The 27,899-nt window shown below is 44.6% G+C and overlaps 3 protein-coding genes across 2 annotated transcripts in view; all 3 read left to right on the top strand.

Moving 5' to 3' along the window:
- The window catches only part of LOC121718854 (zinc finger protein 665-like), a 1,212,449-nt gene that overhangs the window by 468,243 nt on the left and 716,307 nt on the right, over positions 1–27,899 (top strand).
- LOC121718796 (NACHT, LRR and PYD domains-containing protein 3-like) overlaps positions 1–27,899 on the top strand; it is an 800,724-nt gene that overhangs the window by 415,822 nt on the left and 357,003 nt on the right. Inside the window, exons 12-16 of the mRNA XM_042103998.1 lie at positions 2,298–2,468; positions 21,206–21,376; positions 22,278–22,445; positions 23,711–23,757; positions 27,009–27,215. Of these exons, the coding sequence (XP_041959932.1) occupies positions 2,298–2,468; positions 21,206–21,376; positions 22,278–22,445; positions 23,711–23,757; positions 27,009–27,215 (764 nt within the window). The remainder of the gene's footprint in view (positions 1–2,297; positions 2,469–21,205; positions 21,377–22,277; positions 22,446–23,710; positions 23,758–27,008; positions 27,216–27,899) is intronic.
- LOC121718792 (protein NLRC5-like) overlaps positions 1–27,899 on the top strand; it is a 787,595-nt gene that overhangs the window by 317,225 nt on the left and 442,471 nt on the right. The window lies entirely within an intron of this gene.

A 27,899-nucleotide genomic window follows, 5' to 3' on the forward strand; every position in this document is an offset into this window, starting at 1 on the left:
TTGAAATGCAAAATTAATTGCCATTTGAATTTTGAGACTGAAGTACCATGGCAAAATGGAATGCAATTCAATCCATGTTTATTCTATTTTTTAACCAAAATTATTCAAATTGATTTTAGGATTGCATTGTCACTCTTTGCAGATTAAAATACAATTTGTTGGAAATTATTGCAAATTGCAATATTAAATTGCATAATGAATTGGCAATTGCATAATGTAATGTCTTTTAGAATTGCAGGTTGCATTCTCAATCTCATTTGAATTATGCAACATATATGCTTCCATACATTAGGTGTGTAAATGCAACCCAGGTCACACTGTTCCTTACTGCTAGATGGCTTATAGTTGCCTCACTTTTAGTAATAATTTAACTAGCAACTATTCTACTCCGTTACATCATATATTATCCATATACATTATATTACTATTACTATTTTATATATTTGTTTTCTCCTATTAATCCTTTCCTCTCTTTTTTATCTAAATGTAATGTAATCTGGCGTGAGAGATACAGTCAGTTCGTTACTATCACGTCTTGGAATATATACTGCAGCGCAGCCGCAGCCGTTAAAGTCAGTGAGTAGTCAACAGCTCTGCTGTGCCTCATTTTGCTGTTAACCTTAAGAATACAAGAAAATTCGTGAACCTTCTCGCCAGGTAGCTTCTAGGCATCTGAACTCGTTTTCCTTTACTTTCAGTACTTTTTAAGTTCTTGGGCTAATCAATACATGAGTTATTGTCGACCATCTGGTGTTAATTTTAGACTGATTAGAAAAGTAACTGATGTAACTTGTAAATACTGTTTTATCAATTTTTTGAAGTGTTTTGTTTTTAATGGCAGTGTATACGGTTCGCCTCTGTGAATGTTGTCCAATGTTAGTGTTTCACATAAAAAAGCAAGGTTAATGTTAACGTTAAAGCTTAAGCTTAAAGCTTAAGCCTTAACTTAACGTTAGAAATGCTAGTTCAACAAGAGTAAACCACAGCACGTCGTCAATAATTCTGCTGTGCCTCGCTTTGCTGTTAAGACTTTAAGAAAATTATTTAATCTTCTTGCCAGGCTTTGAGGAATTGTATCAGAGGGTAGCTAACGTTAACGTTAGATCTGCTGTTTTAAGTCTGGTGCCCAACGACCAACGTCCCGCTTTGTTGTTTGAGTCTGTGGGGATCCAACGGCTGCGGCTCGAGCCCCAACCTCTCAATCGGAACTCCTGGTTGTCCTCGCTCCAGAATTCACCCTTCGCTAAGCCACACCCGAAAACCGCCACAGGCCAATCGTGGCTTAGCAACCCGTCACTAGGCACGGGAGGTCTGACAAGCTTTCGAGTTTTGCTATGTTAAACAGAAGTCGAATTTGCGTTTTGTTTCATTCGACTCTCCTGAATGAATGTAACAGGCATGGGGGACGAAAGAGACATACCATTTAAGCTATGTACTTCCCACAACTTAAATGTTTGAGAACATATCATGAGTGGTACTTCAAATAGGTGTTATTTTAAATAGATTGCTGATGGGTTATACATGTTGGTGAACGTCTGTTAACAACTTCTTGCCGTCATCGTGAAGCGTGTATCTCGCTCCTCGCTAACTTAACTGCACAGAGACACAGGATAACGGACAGAGTAGGCTATCTAAAGTTGAAACACCTCTGATTCTCAAGACAGGCAGGCTAGGAGATACAGGATAACTAGAACACAGAGGGAAATGTTACAGGTCTTGCAACAGTATGTCATAACCAATTAAAAAGGACGATATATATAATTTAGAAAATGTGAACTGAAACTGGACAGGCCATAATAACCTAGTTTAGGCTACTTATTGTTAAATTGCAATGTGAGCGGCAGCCAGCAGGGGAGGATACGTCACAAGATTATTTAAAAAGCAAATGTGCGTCTGCCCTGATTCTGATACCATGGCGGTATTAATTAAACCGTGGGGGGCCGCCATGCTGAAATAAACATAGAGGAAACACTGGGCTATAATATAAAATACCATTTTTTAACAAGCCTTCCCTAAATTCTAAAATGTATCAATGTGTAGGCTTATTCATGAGCTCATATCCTGAATAGCACCTAAGCATCTAACCTCTTTGAGGGTTAGAGACAACATGTGGGGACAATCTATATTAAATCAGTGCAAGTGAATTCTTTGACCAGCTGCTGACCAGAGTAGTGATATGACAGTGGTGGACATTAGTGATCTGATCTGATGTTCTGTTCTTGATTTTTATTGATCAGGGCATTGTGTAAACAGATCTTCCATTTATTCATGTCATCTTTTGTTGTGTTCTTATGCAGGCTTGCTGATTGTAAACTCACAGATACGTCTTGTGAGATCGTGGCTTCAGTTCTACAGTCACCAAACTCCCTGCAACAGCTGGACTTGAGTGACAATGACCTTGGGGATTTTGGAGTTCAGCTTCTCTCTAAGGGACTGTCCAGTTCCAACTGCAAAATACAAACATTAAGGTGGGTGCAGACGTTTCTTTGTAGTCTTTGTATCTTTGTCTGAAATGTCCTCATTAGTTAGAAGAACCATGACAACATAACAATGGAACATCAACTAGTCAGCGAAATGAAAAAGTAGCAATTTTTGGTTTTGCTTATCGTACCATCTCAAGCTGGTAATTTTATCTGGTCTTACATTGCTGGTTTAACTGGCCATGCCAGCTTATGTTGGTCATTCTAGCAAACCAGCATGGCCATCTTACACCAACAATGTCAAGCTTGGCAGGCTGGTCACCAACATGACCAACTTAGCCTACACCAGCTGTATCCCACATGTCAGGCTGGTCACACCAGCATGACTAGCTTCCTCAGAGGGTCACACCAGCATGTTCACCTGCTGTCCAACCAGCTACACCAGCAAAGACCAGCAAGAGTTGGAAGAAAACCAGCCCAGACCAGCTGAAATGCTAAAACCCGCTACCAGCATAAGCTGGTTTCAAGCTGGGTTTTTTTCAGCAAGGGGGAGAGGCATGGGTGGATTATGAACTTTCGGGCCCCTGGGCCCAGATGTATTAAGGGCCCCCCACTTATTGTCGTATATGTAGGAGGGGGGGTTTGGGGGTCCTCCCCCAGAATTTTTTTAATTTGTTTGATGTGATTTCCTGTATTCTGGTGCATTTTGGGGATGGCCAATACTAAATTCAATCAGATTCATAGTGATTTGTTGATATTGAGGCAGTGATTCCATGCAAAGGCTTGGGCTTCAGGGCCCCCTGACCCCTTGGGCCCCTGGGCCTGGGCCCGGTAGGCCCGTGCAGTAATCCATCCCTGGGGAGAGGGGAGGAATATTGCACAACTAATGCAATTAGTAGGCTAAAGTCAGTCACTGTCAGTCACCCTCACACTGCCCAGGGTGTCATACAAGCTAGGACCGCTACTGCCTCTTGAATTGTCATTGTGTGAAAGAGTGAATGTGAGGCAAAAAATGTGTAAAGCTCTTTGAGTGCTCGAAGGAGTGAAACACACTAAATGCCATTTACCATTTTAAAAAAACTGAACCTAAATTGGGTCCTTCATAGCATTAACTCTCAAGCAAGCTGTGCATTGTTAAACATTTAGCTAGTGCAGACTTGATGTGACATAACGGATAAACATAGGCCACTGCTATCGTGTGTCATATTATTTACCGATAGGTCAATACCAGCCAAGTCTCTGAAAAATCCTTCTTATTAAGTTTTTGAACCTTCGACATTATTGGTCTGTAAATTGTCTGACATTTGTGTCAGTTAATATTTCTCATGAGATATCTTTGCGTTTTGTAGTACCTTGGCTATGTGTTTTGTGCATACTATAGTTAGCTAAGTTATGCTAGCTCTCGTTGATTCCATGTGGGGGCGCTTGCGGGCGAGTGCAGAATGAATGGATGTCAATGGAGCTATACCCCTCAAAATCCACTTCTCGGGTTATAATTTTTTGTCTAATTATCTGATTGTTGCATTCGAAAGGGGAGGCAAAGAAAATACACACTGCTGAACATTATATATTTTTTTAAAGTCGCTTATAAAGCCTTTCAAAAATGTCAATGACATCATTCATTAGCAGAATGGTAGCGTGTTATGGGCAACGATGACCCAACCTGTAAAAAATCAAGGAAAGGATATTCAAATATTCGTTCATTTAACTTTTGTCCTATAATCCATATTGAACTTGCAGAAATTAATACACTACCATGACAGGGAAATTAGAACTATTCATTATAAAAAGAATTGAACTATATGCAAATTGTAAGAACTATAAGCAAGCCACTGCCATTGTATTGCCATAGATAAGCCATAGATAACCAGTCAACAAGGCAAATATTGGCTGATGCCGATGTTAGGCCATTATATTGTTCATTGCACCCCTACAATTTAGCCATATTACATATTGCACTACATCTTAGTGAAACATTTCAGATTTGTGTGTGTGTGTGTGTGTGTGTGTTTGTGAATGATCTATGCCACACTCTAAAACCTCACAGCTATCATTACTTCAAATGTTTAGTAAGTATAACTCAGTTTTTGTGTTTTGTTGAGATTATTTGCCTAAAATGAGTGTAATTTAATGTTGAGGTGGAAAAGTAAATTTAAATCAAGTAAACTACTTGAATTGCTGAAGTTTGTGCTACACTGTGAATTTAGTTGGTTAACCTTAATTACTTTTAAAAAGCATGCAAACCGATGAAATTGAGCCTTGAAATTACTGACTAATCTGAAATAGGAATTGCAAGTTGTGTAAGTAAATGCTTACTTAGTGTAGTGCACTTACACTACTGAGAATTCCTATTTCACCTAACTAGGTCATTACAAGTAAAGCATACTGTGTTTTTATTAAACACAGTATTCCAGATTAGTCTGTAATTTCATGGCAATCGATTTGCATGCTTTTCAAAAGTTTAAAGGTGTAACATTAGCCTGGAAATCCAGACCCTAGAAATCTAGAAAGACTAAGGGCAGGCCTGGAGTGGGTAATCGGGAGAATCGGGAGAATTCCCGGTGGGCCACTTCACTTTTGGGCCGGTCGAAGGAAAAATATTGACATTTGCCACGTTAATCTATCTTCTCTTAAAGTTGGCTACACACGTTCGCATTCTATGCCTAACACCGCAGCCTCTGCATGGGTTGTTCTCCCCTCCCAAGAGTTAATTGGTTGGGTCCATATTCTAAAAAGTTTTCTCAGATACCAGCCGGGCCGGCCCTACCGTAGTGATAAGCGTCAGGGAGGATGGATGGTAGAAAGAGGCCATGAGGGACTGAAAAGGCCAGGGCTCAGTTCCCCAAAAGCATCTTAAGCCTAAGAGCGTCGTAAAGTCCCTCTTACGAACGTCTTAAGATTTGCCGACTGTTTCCCGAAACTATCGTAGCTTAAGAGCGTCGTGAAAACACTCGTAGATCTACGAGTGCACCAGAGTACTCGTTACCGGCTAAGAGCGTCTTAACAGTACTTCTCACTGAGGTCACCAACAGGACATACAGAGGAATTACAACTCAGAAAATACATAATCCAACTTACGTTCCCATTCTTTATTGTGTTTACCTGTGATGAATCAGATTTTAGCATGCAAAATAGCCTACATTTAATGGTCATAATAATGTGATGAAAAGCGGACAAAAATGCAATCAAGTTATGAAACGAGACGTTGCCAGAATAGTTTGACATTATCTTTGCTAAGTGAATATTTTATTAGGTCTATGAGGTAAAAAGCAGAGAAAGCAACATGTGGTTTAGTCTGTAGCCTACTGCATCAAAATCTAAGCCTACACATTTCCTCTCTTTCTTACTCGACTTCTTTCTTATCTTCAAACGTGTTCTTAAGTGACACCGCGAAAAATTATTGCATGGTGCAACAATCTAATCTTAAAATAATTACAATTATTTATGTCTCTGTGTGGTATATAACCTAGGCTACTTGGGATGCTTACATGCAGATGTCAAAGTGTTTCTATTTTCGTATTGATGTGAATTAATGTGTAGATCCGAAGTTTAAATGGTAGGCCTGTGACGTGCAGTCACCTGACATCACCGTCAAATCAGAGGATATTTCAGAACTATTAACGTGGACAGCTCCCCTTAAGAGCATCTTAAGAGCAGTGCACGCGCGTTCACGCTACGAGCATGTTCGGGAAACAGTCGGAAAAACCAAACGAACGATCGTAAGATGAATCGTAGAAAACCCTCGTAAGAGCGTCTGGGTCCTGGGCCCAGTTTCCCGATAACGACGGAGACACGCTCTTACGAGGGTTTTCTACGATTCATCTTACGATCTTACGAGCTGCAACATAAAATGGAGACGGAAATTTATAACGGAGTTTATAAAAAAATAATTTCAATTAAAAAAAATAATGATTTGGATTTAAGGGGTTAAACATCAATTTATATTAACGTTCTCATACACATGCACACACACACATTGTATGTACATATATATCCCTATTGCATGGGGTTGCCATATGGGAACAATTGATTTATCTTAGTGTTTCTAATTGGTAGTAACACAAAACCTATATTTTACTATTTAAGTGTGAAAAAGGGGATTTAAGTATTTAAAAAAAAATGTAGGTGCATGATGAGGATATATGTCTCTCTGTGTGTACGGCATGGATTTGCACACTTTCTGAAGGGGACTACTTGGGGTGGGATGGTTCACAAAACCCACGGTTCGGTTCGTACCTCGGTTTTAAGGTCACGGTTTTCGGTTCTGTATGGTTCTTGTTATTTTTATTAAGGGGAGGGCTCTGTGACAATGCGGTCTCACTACAGTTGTATTATGTCCTCTGACTGTAATAGAACCCTATGAATTTGGGAAATGAAAGTCATATAAATGAAATAAAGTCATGTAAATTATGACATTATTTAATATAAACATTGGTTTAGATAAAAACAATTACTTTATGTCCGTAAAGGAAGGCTATTTATTCTCCAAGACGGACTGCACTATGACAATATCACCATGACATTATCACTTTATTGGCCAAAATACAGTTGAATTTGTATTTTAACTAGATGTATCAGAGCATAAATAATGCACACTTAATTTAGTTCATTTCTAAAAGATTTGTAATGAAATAAAAAGAAATTCACATGATCACTAGCCTAATAAGAGGGGGAAAAAAACACAGAATCGTTCCTCTTCAGGTTTGATGTCAAATAATAGTAGACTAACGTTAAAGGTGCATACAGGGATTTAGCAGGAAGCCGTGTTTTTTTGTGTTTATGTTTTTGTTTAAATTTATTAGCAGATGGTGCTTGGTTTACAATTTAACAGCACCACTACTGGAGAAAAATTCTAGGGGAAACCCTGTATGAATATATAAATTAAAACTTTACAAGAATTTAACTGAATTTTACAACCACAATATATGTATAATTAGATTGTATTACACTTGTGCTACACATAAGGTAAGATATGCACTAATGCCTCATTCACACCAGATACGTGGTGTGTGTGTTCCGTCACAGCTGTGGCATGGTTGTGTGTGTGTGTGATTTCAGACTTGGCAGGTGTCTTGCTACGGGTACCAGTAAGTGCAGTGTCAAGTTTGGCATTGTTTGGATAAGAAATGCAAAATATATTGTTAAATATATTGGTATGAGAAGCACACGTTGGGTTTCTCTGCTGTACTGTAGCCACTCCCCCTCTCACACAGCACAGTGCAGGACCAGAGACAGAGAGGATATGGGCACAGCATGGGTCAAGTTGTTTGGATGATTATCATGTCTGATTGTCAACAATAAAGACTCCCTGTATGCAGTTTGCTTCTATATCATTAAGCTATTCAGAACATAGCCTTACATCAAAGCTTTAGGCTTATGTCATTTCGATCAGCTACAGACAACGAGTGGCAGACAGAGTGTGTCACTTACGCTAGAGCAGGGGTTCTCAACCTTTTTGGCAGGTGACCCTTTTTTGATTTCACAAAACGTTGGCGACCCCAATCATTCATATGTTGCGCGAGAGAGCGCAACTCATCTCTGCTGTAACATGCAGACGAGAGCGGTTCTTTAATTTTCCCCAAATGTCCTTATGCGTTGTTTTGCTATTTTATTTTGAACATTGATCAAGCATAATTCCGTCAATCAAATATCTCATGTGGCCTGTCTAAGTTTATTTTTACTTAGCTAGATTATAATGCAGGATCTGTAACTTAACTTGAATATCATGGTTTTTAATATATTTTTTTTAATGTATGTGTCATGAGCTCTCTCTCTGCCTGGTAACACACGCTGATTGAAGTCTGATGACCTCCACCTGTTCCTGCTCTGCTCTGCCTCACCCTCGTTACCTACCAGCTGCACTGCATTCACCACTCATCATGCCCTGTATATAAAGCCTTGCTTTTCAGTCCACACTTGTCAGATCGTCTGCAACCAGCACCAGTTACCTGCCTGTTTTGGAAAACGCCTCTGACTCTTTGCCTGTGATCCCGGACCCGCTCGACTACTTCTGTGTTGTCCAGCCCCGGTAACCTTGACCTGCCTTCCGTCCCTCTTCTACGAATACCGCCTAGTCCTTGACTGTACTGCCGCTTCGTTTCAATTACTGTTGTGTGGGTGTTTCCCCCAGGACTTCCCGGATCATCCAGCTCCTGCCATCGCTGTTCGGCTACTGGGGGAACACACACACGCAGACTCTTGGAACTCCTGTACCCCCCCCGGAACCCCTGAAACCCCCTTAACCCCCAACCCTTAAATAAACTTTTGAACGTGACGCTTTTGTGGTCCTCGTCCTGTTTGGTGTCTGACAGTACGATCTGACCAAACATGGACCCAGCGCACGGTCGAACCAGCATGGAAACCGACGAACCAGAACCACCCACCGCCATGCAACGCCTGGAAGAGACAGAGAGAGAGGTAAACCGCAACACTGCTGACATTGCCTCCCTACTTCAAGCCGGCTACCAACAGCGTCAGCAGTTCCAGCAGCAACAGCAACAACTTGCAATGATCATTCAACTTCTCACCAACCTTTCTCCTCTGCCTGCTCCCACCGGCCCAGCCCCAGCCAGCCTGCTCACCGGCCCAGCACCCGAGTCTCCTGCCCAGTCCACTGCTGCCGTGGCTGCCGGAGCCCCAGAACCCAGGATCGGCAATCCAGAGCGGTTCAGCGGCGACCCAACCCAGGTACGGGCGTTCCTGACGAGCTGCCGTGTCCAGTTTACCCTGCAACCCAGGACTTTTGCCACTGAAGGGGCGAGGGTCGGTTACGTGATCACTCACCTGACGGGCCGAGCTCGACTCTGGGGAACGGCGGAGTTCGAGCGCCAGACCCCAGCATGTGCAACCTTCAACCTATTCGCAGAGGAGATGCTCAAGGTATTCGATTTGGAATCCACAACAGCCGAGGCATCTCGGACCCTGATGAGTATTCGCCAAGGCAGAAGGACTGTTGCGGATTACTCCATTGACTTTCGAACTGTGGCAAGTCGGAGCTCCTGGAACATGGAAGCATTGGTGGATGCCTTCCTCCACAGCCTGGCGGACTACATAAAGGACGAGCTGGTTTCCCATGATCAACCCCCCACTCTCGATGAAGCCATTGCTCTGGCTGTCCGCATCGACCGCAGGATCCAGGCCCGCCGTCGTGAGAGAGGGCGCCAGAGTCCATCCACCAGCACACGGAGTGTCCCAACTGCCCTTCTGTCCGCACCTGCCACACCATCTAGCCAGCCGGACCAGTCTGAACCGATGGAGATCGGCCGCGCCTCCCTAACCCCTGCAGAGCGCCAGCGACGCATCACCTCCAACTTGTGCCTGTACTGTGGTGGTGATGGTCATCGAGTCGCCACCTGTCCAGCAAAAGCCGGAGCTCACCAGATGTAGGAGGAATCCGGATGAGCTCAATGAACATTCAGCCCTCCATCAGCCGTAAACCCCTCATCCAAGTCTGTCTTCACCTGTCTGATTCCACCCACACCCTGGCAGCCCTGGTGGACTCTGGCGCAGAAGCAAACATTATTGACACAGGACTTGCTCGTCAGCTGGGCTTGGAAAGCCATCGCTTGTCCACTCCTGTTCCAGCCCGGGCCCTGGACGGTCACGTAATTGGCACAGTTACCAGCATCACAGCCCCCATCTCAATGATGGTGTCAGGAAACCACCGAGAGACCATCCGCTTCCACCTGCTCAGCTCTCCAGGCCAACCCCTAATCCTGGGCTACCCTTGGCTCCGTCTCCACAATCCTCACCTCGATTGGGCCTCCGGAACTGTGAAAGAGTGGGGAAATGCCTGCCACCTGACCTGTTTGCGTGCTGCCTCGCTGCCCCCCGGCTCAGTACCCCCCAGCACTGCCCTCGACATTTCTAATGTCCCTGAATGTTACCATGGCCTCCGAGAGGTGTTCAACAAGACCAAAGCCACATCTCTGCCCCCACACCGTCCGTACGACTGTGCCATTGATCTCCTCCCTGGGACTGCTCCACCCAAAGGTCACCTCTACTCACTATCCCCTCCTGAAAGAAAAACTATGGAGGATTACATCAGGGACTCCCTGGCAGCTGGACTCATCCGCCCGTCTTCCTCTCCTGCTGGTGCCGGGTTCTTCTTTGTGGGAAAGAAAGATGGTTCTCTTCGCCCCTGCATTGATTATCGAGGTCTGAATGATGTCACAGTGAAGAACCGGTACCCTCTGCCTTTACTCACCTCTGCTTTTGAGTTGCTCCAGGGATCCACTATTTTCACCAAACTGGACCTTAGAAATGCTTACCACCTAGTGCGAGTAAGGGAGGGTGACGAGTGGAAGACTGCATTCAACACCCACACCGGCCATTATGAGTACCTGGTAATGCCATTTGGCCTCACCAACGCCCCAGCGGTATTCCAGGCGCTGGTGAATGATGTGCTGCGGGACATGCTGAATAAATTCGTCTTCGTGTACCTGGACGACATCTTAATTTTCTCCAGAACTCTGTCCGAACACACCCGTCATGTCCAGCTGGTTCTTCGACGGCTCCTGGAGAACTCTCTCTATGTCAAAGCGGAGAAATGCGAGTTCCATGCTCAGACTGTGTCGTTCCTGGGATACATCGTCGCTGAAGGCAATATCCAGATGGACCCCGCAAAGGTCTCGGCAGTTACCTCCTGGCCAGTTCCGGGGAATAGGAAGAAGTTGCAGCAATTCCTCGGTTTTGCCAATTTCTACCGGAAATTCATCCGGAACTACAGCTCCGTCGCCGCTCCCCTCACAGCTCTGACCAGCATCAAAAACCCCTTTTTCTGGACCCCAGAGGCCAACACAGCCTTTCATACCCTCAAGGCCCGGTTCACCACTGCTCCCATCCTCCAGATGCCGGATTCAGACCGGCAGTTCGTTGTCGAGGTGGATGCCTCAGACGTGGGAGTCGGGGCCATACTCTCTCAACGGGCAGAGGAGGACAACAAGTTGCACCCCTGTGCATTTTTCTCTCGCCGGCTTTCACCTGCAGAGCGCAATTATGATGTTGGAAACCGTGAGCTGTTGGCTGTCAAGCTTGCCCTGGAGGAGTGGCGTCACTGGCTGGAGGGGTCCACAGTTCCGTTCCTGGTCTGGACCGATCACAAAAACCTCGAATACATCCGCAATGCCAAACGTCTTAACCCCAGACAGTCCCGCTGGGCCTTGTTTTTCACCAGATTCAACTTCACCCTGTCATACCGCCCAGGTTCTCGGAACACCAAGCCGGACGCTCTCTCCCGTCAGTTTCATAAGGATGACGCCCCTTCCCAGGAACCTGCATCAATTCTGCCCGATCCCTGCGTCGTAGCTGCCCTGACCTGGGATATCGAGGAGGAAATTCAAGAGGCCCTCCGTGACCATCCCAGTCCCAGTGCATGCCCAGACGGTCGTCTCTTCGTCCCAGAGAATTTGAGGTCCCGGGTCATACAGTGGGGACACAACTCCCGCCTTGCCTGCCACCCGGGCTCCGCCCGCACCTGCCATCTCCTTGCCCAGCGCTTCTGGTGGTCTTCTTTGAGAAGGGATGTCCGAGAATTCGTCCGTGCCTGCCCCACCTGCAATCAGAACAAGTCCTCCACTCGGCCCCCCGCTGGTTTACTCCAGCCCTTGCCTGTGCCCACACGACCCTGGTCCCACGTCTCCTTGGACTTTGTAACTGGCCTCCCACCATCAGGTGGGATGACTGTCATTCTCACTGTGGTTGACCGGTTCAGCAAGATGGCACACTTCATTCCCCTCCCTAAACTGCCATCTGCCAGAGAGACTGCCCAGGCTGTTCTTGATCATGTCTTCCGTCTACACGGGCTGCCCAGGGATGTTGTCTCTGACCGAGGCCCGCAATTCACCTCTACATTCTGGAAGGAGTTCTGCCGTCTTCTAGGGGCCACAGTGAGTCTCACCTCTGGGTTCCACCCCCAGTCCAATGGTCAATCCGAGCGGGCAAACCAGGAGCTGGAGAAGGCGCTGCGGTGCATGGTTTCTCGCAAACCCCAGGCTTGGGCACAACAACTGATGTGGATAGAGTATGCTCACAACTCCCTCACCTGCTCTGCCACTGGTATGTCACCTTTCCAGTGTGTGTATGGCTACCAGCCCCCCCTGTTCCCCAGCCAGGAAGGAGATGTGTCCTGCCCGTCTGCCCTCGCCTATGCCCGCCGTTGCCGTCGTACCTGGTCACAAGCTCGTGCCACGCTACTCAAGTCAGCTGTCAGCTATGCCACTGGGGCTAACCGCCGAAGATCGCCGGCACCCGCCTACCGTGTTGGCCAGAAGGTGTGGCTGTCAGCCAAGGATCTCCCACTGCGGGTGGAATCGCGTAAACTGGCACCTCGATTCCTCGGCCCGTTCCCTATCCAGAGGGTCATCAGCCCAACCGCAGTCCGGCTCCAGTTGCCAACCTCCATGAGGGTGCACCCTACTTTCCATGTTTCGAAAGTCAAGCCGACGCATGAAAGCCCGCTGGTCCCCGTGCCGCTTCCTCCTCCTCCTCCTCGCCTCGTTGACGGTGGGCTGGTGTACACCGTTCGACGCCTGCTTCGGTCCAGACGGCGAGGTAGGGGCCTCCAGTATCTCGTCGACTGGGAGGGCTATGGACCTGAGGAGAGAACCTGGGTGCCAGCCAGTCGGATTGTGGACCGGACACTCATCGCCGACTTCCACCGTCTGCATCCTGATCAACCTGCAATCCGTAGGGGCCGCCCCAGAGGGGTCCCTAACCGTCCTGCCCGCCCGGCTTCCTGTCCTGTGCCTGACCCTGTCTCGGTACCTGTCCCGTCTTCTGTCCACGACCCTCCAGCTCCCTCCGAGGATGAGGATGTTCGCTCGGACCACTCGGAGGAATTCTAGCCCTCCACCGGCTCCCCTCCGCCCTCCCGACGTGGTGTCACTCTTGGGGACTTCTGGGGCCGTCCCTTAGGGGGGGGGTTCTGTCATGAGCTCTCTCTCTGCCTGGTAACACACGCTGATTGAAGTCTGATGACCTCCACCTGTTCCTGCTCTGCTCTGCCTCACCCTCGTTACCTACCAGCTGCACTGCATTCACCACTCATCATGCCCTGTATATAAAGCCTTGCTTTTCAGTCCACACTTGTCAGATCGTCTGCAACCAGCACCAGTTACCTGCCTGTTTTGGAAAACGCCTCTGACTCTTTGCCTGTGATCCCGGACCCGCTCGACTACTTCTGTGTTCTCCAGCCCCGGTAACCTTGACCTGCCTTCCGTCCCTCTTCTACGAATACCGCCTAGTCCTTGACTGTACTGCCGCTTCGTTTCAATTACTGTTGTGTGGGTGTTTCCCCCAGGACTTCCCGGATCATCCAGCTCCTGCCATCGCTGTTCGGCTACTGGGGGAACACACACACGCAGACTCTTGGAACTCCTGTACCCCCCCCGGAACCCCTGAAACCCCCTTAACCCCCAACCCTTAAATAAACTTTTGAACGTGACGCTTTTGTGGTCCTCGTCCTGTTTGGTGTCTGACAGTATGTATATTTTACTGTAATGTACTGGTCAGTTTTACCAAAGTTGGGAAACAATGGGCTAGAGATTGTTGAGTCACATTGTTGCAAATTTCATAGGATGATGCATCATTCCACAAAATGGTTTGTCTTCTCTATCAGGAAGTTAGTCAGTAAGCTTAACAATAAACATATAGCCTTAACTCAAAACAGCTGTTATAGGCTTATGTCATTTTGATCTGTAAAAATGTCACATGCAGCCATGCCTAAATTCTGCTTACTGCACATTAATCATAGGCTAATATATTATAATATAATATTCAGTATTGAATGCTTAGGAATGATGTTTTCCCCTACCGTACTATTTGTAAGCAGGTGTAGCCTACCTGCGGACATGTAAGTGCTACAGGTTTTCTACAGAAATGGCATGTTTGAACGGGCACTGCACTAGTTATATTGAAATAACAGAATAAGGATACGTTTATCACTACAAACTCAGCGGAGTGTTGCAAATGCAGAAACTGTTTATCTGAAATAATATGGCAGCTTGCGGATAGAGAACAACATGACGATAAAAACAGTTAAATGATGAAACTGAATATTGAGAATTGAAATGCAAAATGAATTTACATTTGAATTTTGAGACTGAAGTACCATGGCAAAATGGAATGCAAATCAATCCATGTTTATTCTATTTTTTAACCAAAATTATTCAAAATGATTTTAGGATTGCATTGTCACTTTGCAGATTAAAATACAATTTGATGGAAATTATTGCAAATTGCAATATTAAATTGCATAATGTAATGTATTTTAGAATTGCAGATTGCATTCTCAATCTCATTTGAATTATGCAACATATATGCTTCCATACATTAGGTGTGTAAATGCAACCCAGATCACACTGTTCCCAGTGTTGGGAAAGTTCACTTTCTACGTGAACTAGTTCAAAGTTCAGTTCACAAATTTAAAAATGAACTAGTTCAGTTCACAGTTCATAATTCAACATTTTGAACTAAGTTCACAATTTCCAAACTAGTGATGAACTAGTAGTTCTTTTTTTTCATATGTTGCTGCGAGCTATTATTTTTCAAAATTATTGCCATATCCCATATAGAATGCAGTTAATTTGGGTTGAGGATCTGTCTCGACAGTCTTTTGATTTGTTATTGGCTTGCACATACCTTGAAAGGCTAGCCAGGTGCTTCAGTTCAATGTGCCGTTTCAGGTTTGCTGTGGATGTGACTGATGTGCAGGCAAAGTTTGTACAGAAATGTACGATTTTTCCCATCCTCACTGACCTTGTCATAAAACTTGTTTTAAATGATCATATGAGGCCCCTTTGCTGCTTTGTCGTCTACATCAGCCTTTCTCAAACTTCTTTGACCTGAGGCCCAGTCAAGGCATACTTTGGGGTCATAGGGCCCACCTACATGAACCCAGCCCCCATCAAATTATTATAACAATATCACAATTATTATTATTTTTATACTATATTGCTATACATGCACTTCAGTCAATGTTTAAAGTGCTAAGATTGTTCACAAAAGTTTGTGAAAACATGCACATCAGAGTACTGCTTTACTAATGTAAAATATAATATGGCCTACAGTAGTTTCATTGTTTTTGCATTGTTGCATGATGTTTGCATTAGAAATACTTCTCAAAACAACAGCAATTATATGGGTGCCATTGTTTTGGGATGTTTCCCTCATGCAAGCATCATACACTGATAGAATAGTTATAGTCTGTGCTCTGATTTTTTTATGGAAGTTGCATAAATCCACGTCGTTCTATTAAATGTCGTTTCATAATGATTGAAGCTTAGCTTTGCTACCAACGTGCACACGCATGCATTGAATCATACTACGACTTAATTCTATGCCTCTATGTTTGATGACACCAAATCAACAAGTATTTCCTACAAATTGCAGAAACGTTTGTTTTCTTTTTCTGTCCGCGGTTCCTAAGCTGCAGGAAAACAACTTGAAGGAGACATGGGACTGCATGAAGGTTATCACTGGCCTGAAGAAGAACAGCAGCTCTGTGGAGGGGGACCTGCACAGGGCGAACCAGTTGAACCACTTCTACAACAGGTTTGACTCCCCTGCTCCAGCTCCAATGGCGGTGGTCTGTCCACCAGCCCCCACCCTCACACCCCCTCAATACCAGCACAACACTCACCTCCATCATCACAGGCTATCGTACCCCCACCATCACTGGATTTTGCCCCCCTCCCCCACATGGTGATCACGAACAATGAGGTGACAATGACCTCAGTCAACAGCCATCAGACACACAGATCCCAGATGCACCCCTCCCCCTCCCCTCCCCTTACACCCCTCACCATTACAAAGGATCAAGTGACAGTCCAACTTAAGAAATTGCGCAGCAATAAAGCAGCTGGGCCTGACAGACTGTGCCCAAGGCTACTCAAGGCCTGTGCTGCTGAACTGGGGGAACCACTGAAGCACATCTTCAATTTGAGCCTACGCCTTGGACAAGTTCCAACACTGTGGAAGACATCATGTCTCACCCCTGTCCCTATGAAGCCACACCCTAGTGAGCTTAATGACTACAGACCTGTCGCTCTTACATCACATGTGATGAAGACAATGGAGCGATTGGTCTTAGGCATGCTCAGACCCCAGGTACGCCATGCACTAGACCCGTTACAGTTTGCTTACCAGGAGAAAGTGGGCGTGGACGATGCCATCACTTATCTTCTACACAGGACACATTCCCACCTGGACAAGGGGAAAAGTGCTGCGAGAATCATGTTCTTTGATTTCTCAAGTGCTTTTAACACCATCCAGCCCCTCAGATTGGGAGACAAGCTTTTGCAGATGGGTGTGGACGCTCACCTGGTAACCTGGATTACAGATTACCTGACCGAGCGACCACAGTTCGTCAGACTGAAGAACTGTCTCTCTGACACTGTGATCTGCAGCACTGGAGAGCCACAGGGAACTGTGCTCTCTCCAGTCCTGTTCACCCTGTACACATCTGACTTCTGCTACAACACCGAGTCATGCCACATGCAGAAGTTTTCTGATGATACTGCAATTGTGGGGTGTATCAGGAACGGGCAGGAGGAGGAGTACAGGAGCCTGGTGGAGGACTTTGTGCAATGGTGCAAACTCAATCATCTTCAACTTAACACTTCAAAGACCAAGGAGATGGTGGTGGATTTCCGCAGGTCTAAGCCCACTCTGCTACCAGTTCACATTGATGGGGTCAATGTGGAGGTGGTTAGCACCTACAAGTATCTGGGTCTCCACCTGGACAATAAACTGGACTGGTCAGCCAACACTGATGCACTAAACAAGAAAGGGCAGAGCAGGCTGTACTTCCTGAGGAGGCTGCGGTCCTTCAATGTGTGCAGTAAGCTCCTCAGGATGTTCTACCAGTCTGTTGTTGCCAGCGTCCTCTTCTATGCAGTAGTATGCTGGGGTGGAAGCACAAGGAAGAAGGATGTGGGGCGAATTGACAGGCTGGTAAGGAAAGCTGGCTCTGTAGTGGGAGCTGAACTGGAGTGTATCACTTCACTATCTGACAAAAGGACCCTGAACAAACTGATCAACATCTTGGACAATGAGTGTTACCCACTCCACAGCACTATTGTTAAACAGAAGAGCCTGATCAGCTGGAGACTTCGCTCACTGCCTTGCACAACTGACAGACTGAGAAAGTCATTTGTCCCCAGGGCCATTGAACTGTTCAATGCCTCACTTAATGGAAGAGGAGAGATAGACTTCTCTGCATAGTCTGTCTGCCTCTTCATCCCCTCCATGTTTGGTACTGTCTGTCCACTAGCCACTTGTACCACTGTCTTTATGCCTCACTGTTTGCGTGCTATATTAGCACATTAGCACATATGCATAACCCCCCCCCCCTTCCATGCCACAGCCGAACTGTGGCCACACTTATACATTTTCTTAAATAGTTAAATATATAGATATATAGACTTTCCTTTACTTTATTTCTGCATTGTTGCACTGTTGACTTACTCATTTGCACTATCACCATGACCACTATCACCATTGCACTACCACCATTACACTCATTCACACAGAGCACCTTAGAGCACCTTACCATACCTTACTATGCACAGAGAATCACAGGCTCAGTCCCTGCCTCAGTCATTGCAAGCGCCTCTGATTTATTAATCACCACTATGTGGATACTGTTTTTAGAATAGATTTAGATTAAGTGTTAGTATAATTTGTAATTTTGTTATTTGTATTTTAGTATATTTTTATATATTGTATTAAGTGTTAGTATAATTTGTATTTTAGTATATTTAGCATATTCTTTATCTTCTACTGTCCTTACTGCTTAGTTGTGTTTTTATATTATATACTTTAATTACTCTTCTGCTGTTAAAGAATGTGTTTGTCTTGTATGTATGCTGCTGAGACCTTGAATTTCCCCTGGGGATCAATAAAGTATCTATCTATCTATCTATCTATCTATCAATTGCGCAGCAAATTATCAGACGATGCCCCGGAATTCACTCTGCAGACCAGTATTGTCCACGTTGCGGACTGCGGCCATAGACTGCGGCCCATAGTTTGAGTAATGGTGACCTGCATGCTGCCATATTAAGGCCTTTTAACGGTGTGTTTTAGCCGGGTTTTCGCGTGGAAGGCTCTGTAGAAATCTGGCACAACTGAAAGAGCGTGCCGTTCACAGACACCAGAATGAACGAGTTCATAGTAACGTTCATCAGGCAGTAATACAGTAAGCCTACGCACAGTTCACGTTCGCTCAAATATATATTTGTTTTCTCCTATTAATCCTTTCCTCTCTTTTTTATCTAAATGTAATGTAATCTGGCGCGAGAGATACAGTCAGTTCGTTACTATCACGTCACTCTTGGAATATATACTGCAGTGTAGCCGCAGCCGTTAAAGTCAGTTCAACAGGAGTCAACGAGTAGCTTCTAGTCAACAGTTCTGCTGTGCCTCATTTTGCTGTTAACGTTAAGACTTCAAGAAAATTCGTGAACCTTCTCGCCAGGTAGCTTCTAGGCACCTGAACTCGTTTTCCTTTACTTTCAGTACTTTTTAAGTTCTTGGGCTAATCAGTACAGAGTTATTCTGGAAAACTGGGGAAAGGATGTTGGAGCTAATTAACAGATATCGTTAACGTGCTAGTAGTCGACCATCTGGTGTTAATTTTAGACTGATAAGAAAAGTTACCTTTGTAATAGATGCAACTTGTAAATACTTCTATGTTTTATCAATTTTTTGAAGTGTTTTGTTTTTAATGGCAGTGTATACGGTTCGCCTCTGTGAATGTTGTCCAATGTTAGTGTTTCACATAAAAAAAGCAAGGTTAATGTTAACGTTAGCCTTAACTTAACGTTAGTTCAACAAGAGTAAACCACAGCACGTCGTCAATAATTCTGCTGTGCCTCGCTTTGCTGTTAAGACTTTAGTCTAAGAATATTATTTAATCTTCTTGCCAGGCTTTGAGGAATTGTATCAGAGGGTAGCTAACGTTAACGTTAGATCTGCTGTTTTTAAGTCTGGTGCCCAACGACCAACGTCCCGCTTTGTTGTTTGAGTCTGTGGGGATCCAACGGCTGCGGCTCGAGCCCCAACCTCTCAATCGGAACTCCTGGTTGTCCTCGCTCCAGAATTCACCCTTCGCTAAGCCACACCCGAAAACCGCCACAGGCCAATCGTGGCTTAGCAACCCGTCACTAGGCACGGGAGGTCTGACAAGCTTTCGAGTTTTGCTATGTTAAACAGAAGTCGAATTTGCGTTTTGTTTCATTCGACTCTCCTGAATGAATGTAACAGGCATGGGGGACGAAAGAGACATACCATTTAAGCTATGTACTTCCCACAACTTAAATATTTGACAACATATCATGAATGGTACTTCAAATAGGTGTTATTTTAAATAGATTGCTGATGGGTTATACATGTTGGTGAACGTCTGTTCGTCTGTCCGTCATCGTGAAGCGTGTATCTCGCGGTTACGGAAATATCATGCAATATGCCATTTTTTATAGTTAAAAACAATATGTGTTCTCAATTATATCATGTTTCTATAGTGTAACATGTTATTTCACTGTGTCTTTACGTGGGTTAGGGCACCACACATCCAAATAAGTGCCCTTTATGACCCAAAGGCCTTCAGTCTCCATATGTTAAATAACTCATGAACGGTTTTGTTCAGAGCTGAAATTCCAACTGTATTTGACAGAGGGCAGATGTAGGTTGCTAGTGACAAAATATTAACTTTCAGTGTGGTACGATGTCTTTGTAAATGACATTTCATTGAAAAGTCCCGGTTCTCCCCCTATGTAATAAAGCTTGTCAGGCATAGCAACTGTAACTAAGGAGGGCGGGACTTAGCGAAGGGTGAATTCTAACTGAACTGCACAGAGACACAGGATAACGGACAGAGTAGGCTATCTGAATTTGAAACACCTCTGATTCTCAAGACAGGAAGGCTACGAGATACAGGATAACTAGAACAGAGAGGGAAGGGTTACAGGTCTTGCAACAATATGTCATAACCAATTAAAAAGGACGATATATATATAATTTAGAATATGTGAACTGAAACTGGACAGGCCATAATAACCTCTGACTAGTTTAGGCTACTTATTGTTAAATTGCAATGTGAGCGGCAGCCAGCAGGGGAGGATACGTCACAAGATTATTTAAAAAGCAAATGTGCGTCTGCCCTGATTCTGATACCATGGCGGTATTAATTAAACCGTGGGGGGCCGCCATGCTGAAATAAACATAGAGGAAACACTGGGCTATAATATTAAAATACCATTTTTTAACAAGCCTTCCCTAAATTCTAAAATGTATCAATGTGTAGGCTTATTCATGAGCTCATATCCTGAATAGCACCTAAGCATCTAACCTCTTTGAGGGTTAGAGACAACATGTGAATGTAACGGATGTCAGCTAGCTTAGCTGTGCTTGTGGAACGTTGGTAAACCTCACTCCCCGACGTCTCAAGAGTGCTGCTGGAATGCAGCCAGTAGCCTGGGCTATTGGCTCAATTGTTAGCGCGCTCGCCTCCCGATCCGAGGTGCTGCTGTTTGCGGGTTTGAGTCCGGGCGTGTGCAGGGCTGAAATGCGCAGGTTCAACACAACGCAGGTTACATGGGGACAATCTATATTAAATCAGTGCAAGTGAATTCTTTGACTAGCTGCTGACCAGAGTAGTGATATGACAGTGGTGGACAGTAGTGATCTGATCTGATGTTCTGTTCTTGATTTTTATTGATCAGGGCATTGTGTAAACAGTATATCTTCCATTTATTCATGTTATCTTTTGTTGTGTTCTTATGCAGGCTTGCTGATTGTAAACTCGCAGATACGTCTTGTGAGATTGTGGCTTCAGTCCTACGGTCACCAAACTCCCTGCAACAGCTGGACTTGAGTGACAATGACCTTGGGGATTTTGGAGTTCAGCTTCTCTCTAAGGGACTGTCCAGTTCCAACTGCACAGTACAAACATTAAGGTGGGTGCAGAAGTTTCTTTGTATCTTTGTCTGAAATGTCCTCATTAGTTAGAAGAACCATGACAACATAACAATAGAACATCAACTGGTCAGCAAAATGGAAAAAGTAGCAATTGACATCCTACCCTGATATCATTCTACTTTTGAGCTTATTTGTGAGTCTTAAAATGTGTGAACTGATCAAATCTCTGTCATATTAGTTTATGATGAAGCAATATGGCACAAGTGAGAGGGGCGTTGGTAGCACATAATGCCATGGCTTTTATTCGGCCTTGTGCTGCAGGTAATCACAGCCATGGCTATATCTGCTACCAACGCCACTCTGCCATATTGCTTTCATACAACAGTTCTAACTAGTTGAGCTAAAAGACATCAAATTGTGTTTTCTAACGGTTTCTAACTAATTTATTTATTTTTTTTCATTCAACCTCCGCCCGGAAAATAGTTCCAGTAGTTCCAATCTCCACGGGGAGCCAAACGCGACACCGGAGAGCCAAGTTCAGGTTGAGAGAGGCTATATGTGCTTGTGCACACAGTGATTTTGCAGAGCCCACTCGTTCATATTATGTCATATGCTGAATTGAACATTCACCCTATTCTACTTACTCCATTTTCTCACTCAATAGCTGTCAAATGTGATGCTCACACTGGACAATTCAGAGCAAAAAGCGGACTGTCCAAGTGCGGATGTCCTTAGATATCGCCAGTCAGGGAATGTCTCTTGTCCAGTCAGAAATTAAGAAATAGTTTAGCCAGACCTATCTGTTGTAAAACAAAACAAATAACTTCAGATTAACACAATGTCACCAGTTGATGCATGTAAAAACAATGAAAAGGACATTCTCTCTCTCTCTCTCTCTCTCTCTCTCTCTCTCTCTCTCTCTCTCTGTCTGTCTCTCAGGCTCTCTGATTGTCTCATCTCAGAGAAGGGCTGTGGTTTTCTGGTTTCAACCCCCTTTCCCTCTCATCTAAAAGAACTGGATCTCAACTACAATTATCCTGGAGAATCAGGAATGAAGCTGTTATCTGCTAGACTGGAGGATCCTGTCTGTAAACTGGAGATACTGAGGTATGTTCAGAAAGAAACCCTAGTGTATTTAAACATTGTCTCCATTGTGGAGACCATAGTTATTTCTTAATACCGAGTGTATTGGCCTATTTTCAAATGTGTATTATAATAGCTGCATCCACAATCCAATGCAAATATTTAGAGATGCGTTCAAAGATAGTTTAGAGGTGTGTTGCAAACATAGCTGAAAGTTTAGGAACCTCTGCTTTCTGTTTGTCTTGAGTTCTGTGCGAACATTTCTGAACACTCAGTGGAGCTGGACAGAGTTACTGTTAAAATGGACTCTTTGCACCAAATTGTATTAAATCTTACTATTCAGAGAAAGCATATTTGCCACAAACATTTACCAATTTGAATGCCTCTCAGATTCCAGGCTGTGAGATTAACAGAAAGACAAGGAGATGAGCAGACAGACAGGGAACAGTTTATCCCCGGCAGACAAGAAATGCTATTTTCTGATTGTCTGACAGAGAGGCTATTAATTCTGTATATCAGGACACCTATGAAGTAGCTCAAATTTAACCAAGTTAAAGGTACTCTAAGCAATGTTGGGTAATGTCACTTCTGTTGAAGTTCAAACAAAACAGAGAGCTACCTCGCCTCTCCCTCCTGTGAAACACCTCCTGAAGGTGTTGTCGGTGATTGGCTGGAACAGCTTATGTTTCATGGTCCAGGTTGGACTAGTCTGTTTTAGTTGCCGTTTTTGTGGCTGTCCTAAGAGACCGTGTTTTTTTTTAAAGTGTATTCAGGCAGCTAGCAGATGGTGAGGTGATGTTTGCTGTATGTGACAATATGTCAGTAACCAAAGAAAGTGGTACAACAAACGATCATTAATTCAGGGTTGGACTGTGAAGGTGTTGCTGGTGGTCCCTGATCATGCATTAAATAATGGAGTTTCACTGCTGGAATGTGCATTTGTTATTCAAAGGGAGTCCTCAGGTTGCTCACTAACTCTAATCTAAGTACAGGACAGACAGTGTCGGGGCATTTTACTTCATGATTGTCTCCTGAGAACTAGAGGGGTCTTGAGGCGTCACCTTGGATGCCTTTGTATGCGATAAAGACAGCTGGAAAGAGATTTACTTCATTACTTTATATCAGGAAAAACATGTACGGCAGCAGGCTATTTTCTGTGGGATAATAAATCACATTTCACAGGTGGCACAAACAGAAAAAGAGCAGCGTTGAGATCTGTCAAATGGTACGTGTGTGTGACATTTTGTTTTTCAGAACTGACCGTGTGTGACATTTCGTTTTTCTTACAGAACTGACCACACTTCTTTAGACAGAGCACGACCACGTTTGCTGAAATGTAAGTTAATTGTTTATTTAGTATTTGTGATCATTCACATGTTTTAGCTTGAATGTGTGTATGGGAGTCTTGTAGCTGTGTGTGTGTATTTGGTAAAACATGACATGCCACAAAATATTCTGTGTGGGTGTTATAGTATGGTGTGCTTGAAAGTGTGTGTGTGTGTGTGTGTGATGTGAGCAGAAGTATGTGTGTGTTTCTGTGTGAGCGGAAGTGTGTGTGTGTGTGTGTGTGTGATGTGAGCAGAAGTGTGTGTGTGTGTGTGTGTGTGTGTGTGATAGCAAGGTTTGCTAACCTGTGTGAATGAATGTTTGTGTGTGTGTATGTTACAGTATTGTGTACAGTGTGTAGTTATTTTGTGTGTGTGTTTAGTGTGTCTGTGTGTGTGAGGTGACCAGAAATGTGTGTGTCTGTGTGTGTGTGTGATGTGAGCAGATGTGTGTTTGTGTACGTGTTAATGTGAAAAGTGTGTGATGTGATGTGAGTAGAAGTGTGTGTGTGTGTGTGTGATGGGAGCAGAAGTGTGTATGTGAGAAGTGTGTGTGTGTGATGAGATGTGAGTAGAAATGTGTGTGTGCGTGTGTGTGTGTGTGATGGGAGCAGAAGTGTGTGTGCGAGAAGTGTGTGTGTGTGTGTGAGAAGTGTGTGTGTGTGTGTGTGTGATGTGAGCAGAAGTGTGTGTGTGTGAGAAGTGTGTGTGTGTGTGTGTGATGTGAGCAGAAGTGTGTGTGTGTATGTGTGTGTGTGATAGGAGCAGAAGTGTGTGTGTGAGAAGTGTAGGGCTGAACGATTTATTGCATTTGCGATAATATCGCGATATGATGAAACGCGATTTTTAAACCGCAAAGGCTGCGATTACGCTTCGTAATATGTGACGTCACCAAAACGCATTTATACTTGCGCTTGCCGACGCGCCACCGACTCTTCACACCGACCACTGAAGAAGCAAAAAATGTAAACAAGAGGACCAGCTAACAGTGTCAAGAAAGGTCTGATCAGTAGAGCTACTTTGGTTAAAAATAAACCTCTTCATTACCTTTTGCTCGAACCTGCCATGTCCCTGGTTCTAGTTCATAATTCCCCTGTGCTGCTACTCTGACTGGTAACTTCGTTCACTTGTCCAGCTGACAATTAAAACTCCACGACTGTTTAGGCTGCACAGCAGCCATTGACCTGTGCACTGGGGACTTTGTTTACTGGAGTACAGTGACAGTGGGGGCATTTGCGTTATCCGCAAGTAGTTGACACAGCTAACCACCAAAAACCCAGCTGTTCTAACATTAGCTTACCAGCTAAGGGTCTAGGCTACATACATGCTGCTAACTGCTGCTAACTTTGCCTGTTTAAAGAGTTTTGTCTCCCCGATTGGCTTTGTTGTGATATGAACAAACTAGTTAATTTGCATGCATGCGTATTGCGCTGTGGTGTTGATGATGCTAACCTTTAGTTAAAACCGAGCCGAACGGTCATTCGGCCGCATTTATTTGCGCTACAACAATCTACAGTAGTTTGTTCCGATTCACGTGCAAGTAGCCTACAGAGGAGAGGAGTGGGTCTGTGTGTGTGTGTGTGTGTGTGTGGTGTGTGTGTGTGGGTCTGTGTGTGTGTGTGTGTGTGTGTGTGTGTGTGTGCCACAGGACAAGGAGAAGCCGTGTCAGTCCCACTACACGTAGACCTATTTGTTAACTAACGAAAGAAGATCATATCTACATGAAATAGAAACGTATCAGAATCAATAAATGTTTACAAGGCTGGAAGTTCAACAAATATAGGTCTACTAATGTGATTAAATAATAAAAAATGTTTTATTCATCAATCTTATTCAATGACCTAATGCCATCATAACATAGGCATGGGCTCCAGGAAAGAACAGTTTATGTTTAACTTATCTAATTTTGTGTTGGTCTATAGAATAATATATTGCTTGTCTTTGTTGAATAAGACAGAAGATAAAGAGCTTAAAAATAATCGCATATCGCAATCGCAATATTGGTGAGAAAAATCGCAATTAGATTTTTTTCCAAAATCGTTCACCCCTAGAGAAGTGTGTGTGTGATGTGATGTGAGTAGAAGTGTGTGTGTGTGATAGAAGCAGAAGTGTATGTGTGTGTGAGCGGATGTGTGTGTGTGATGTGACCAGAAATGTGTGTGTGTGTGTGTGTGTGTGATGTGAGCAGGAGTGTGTGTGTGTGTGTGTGTGTGTGATGTGAGCAGGAGTGTGTGTGTGTGATGTGAACAGAAGTGTGTGTGTGTGTGTTTCTGTTTCTGTGTGAGAGGGTGTGTGTGTTTATGTCTGTGTCTAGTGTGTGTGATGTTAGCAGACGTGTGTGTGATGTGAGCAGAAGTGTGTGTGTGTTGTCATGTTTCTCTCTCTCTGTATATGTGTGTGTTCTCATGTTCTATCTCTGTGTGTGTGTGTGTGTGTGTGTGTGTGTGTGTGTGTGTGTGTGTGTGTTCTCATGTTCTCTCCTCTCGTCTGCAGATGCCTGTGTGTGTGTTTGTGTTGATTTGGTGTGTGTGTGTGTTTTCATGTTCTCTCTCTGTGTATGTGTGTGTGTGTTCTCATGTTCTCTCTCTCTATGTGTGTGTGTGTTCTCATGTTCTCTGTGTGTGTGTGTTCTCATGTTCTCTCCTCTCCTCATGTCTGCAGGGTAGTGGTGTGTGTGTTGGTAGGGTAGGTGTGTTTGTGTTTGTGTGTGTGTGTGCTGGCAGGTTTAGTGGTGTCTGTGTGTGTGTGCTGGTAGGGCAGTGGTTTGTGTGTGTGTGCATAGGGTAGTGGTGTGTATGTGTGTGTGTGTGTGCTGGTAGGGTAGTGGTGTGTGTGTGTGTGTTTGTGCTGGTAGGGTAGTGTTGTGTGTGTGTGTGCGTGCGCTGGTAGGGTAGTGGTGTGTGTGTTTGTGCGCTGGTAGGGAGTGGTGTGTGTGTGTGTGCGTGCGCTGGTAGGGTAGTGGTGTGTGTGTGTGTGTGCGCTGGTAGGGAGTGGTGTGTTTGTGTGTGTGTGTGTGTGTGTGCGCGCGCTGGTAGGGTATGTATGAGTGTGTGTGTCTGTGTGTACTGGTAGTGGTGTTTGTGTTTGTACTGTTCTCTCTCTGTATGTGAGTGTGTGTGTGTTCTCATGTTCTCTGTGTGTGTGTGTTCTCATGTTCTCTCAATCTGTGTGTGTGTGTGTGTTCTCATGTTCTTGTACTGTTCTCTCTCTGTGTGTGTATGTGTGTGTGTTCTCATGTTCTCTCCTCTCCTCTTGTCTGCAGATGCCTGTGATCTCACACTGGACCCAAACACAGCACACAGAAATCTCTCTCTCTCTGAGGGGAACAGAAAGGTGACACGTGTGGAGAAGCAGCAGCCGTATCCTGAACACCCAGAGAGATTTGACTCCACATGGCAGGTGTTGTGTAGAGAGGGTCTGACTGGACGCTGCTACTGGGAGGCTGAGTGGAGTGTTGATGGTGGAGCTCGTATATCTGCGGCCTATAAAAGCATCGAGAGGAAAGGGGACAGTGCTGACGTCATAATGGGACGGAATGCCAAGTCCTGGAGTCTGTACTGCTCTGGTCTCAGTTACTCTGTCTGCCACAATGATGAACACACTGGCATACCTCCCCCCTCCTCCCGCTCCAGAACAGTAGGAGTTTACCTGGACTGGCCGGCCGGCACTCTGTCCTTCTACAGCGTCTCCACTGACACACTCACCCACCTGCACACGTTCCACTCCACATTCACTGAGCCCCTCTATCCAGGGTTTTGGCTTTATTGGGGCTCCTCAGTGTCCCTGTGCAAGATCACATGAGCTCGTCCTCCAACAGGTACATCCACCCTTTTCTCCCTTTCTCTCTCTCTCTATCTATCCTCAGTCTCTGTCCCCCTCCCTTCTCTTCTCTTCCTCTCTCTCTCCTTCTCTCATTCTCCTCCATTTTCAGATGTGTGTGTGTGTGTGTGTGTGGTTTGTATGACACTGTAATGTAATATAGGCTTGTAGGCACAAGAAGCTCATTATTTTTGCTTTGCATCAGATTTAATGTTGCCCACTGGCATATCACACACATCAAGCTAATATTTTTGAAGTTGAATGTGTGTGTGTGTGTGTGTGGTTTGTATGACACTGGTGTCTATTTAACCCATAGACTGTATATATAGAAATT

This window comes from Alosa sapidissima, chromosome 9 (genome assembly GCF_018492685.1).
Source record: "Alosa sapidissima isolate fAloSap1 chromosome 9, fAloSap1.pri, whole genome shotgun sequence".
In the NCBI taxonomy this organism is placed as follows: domain Eukaryota; kingdom Metazoa; phylum Chordata; class Actinopteri; order Clupeiformes; family Clupeidae; genus Alosa; species Alosa sapidissima.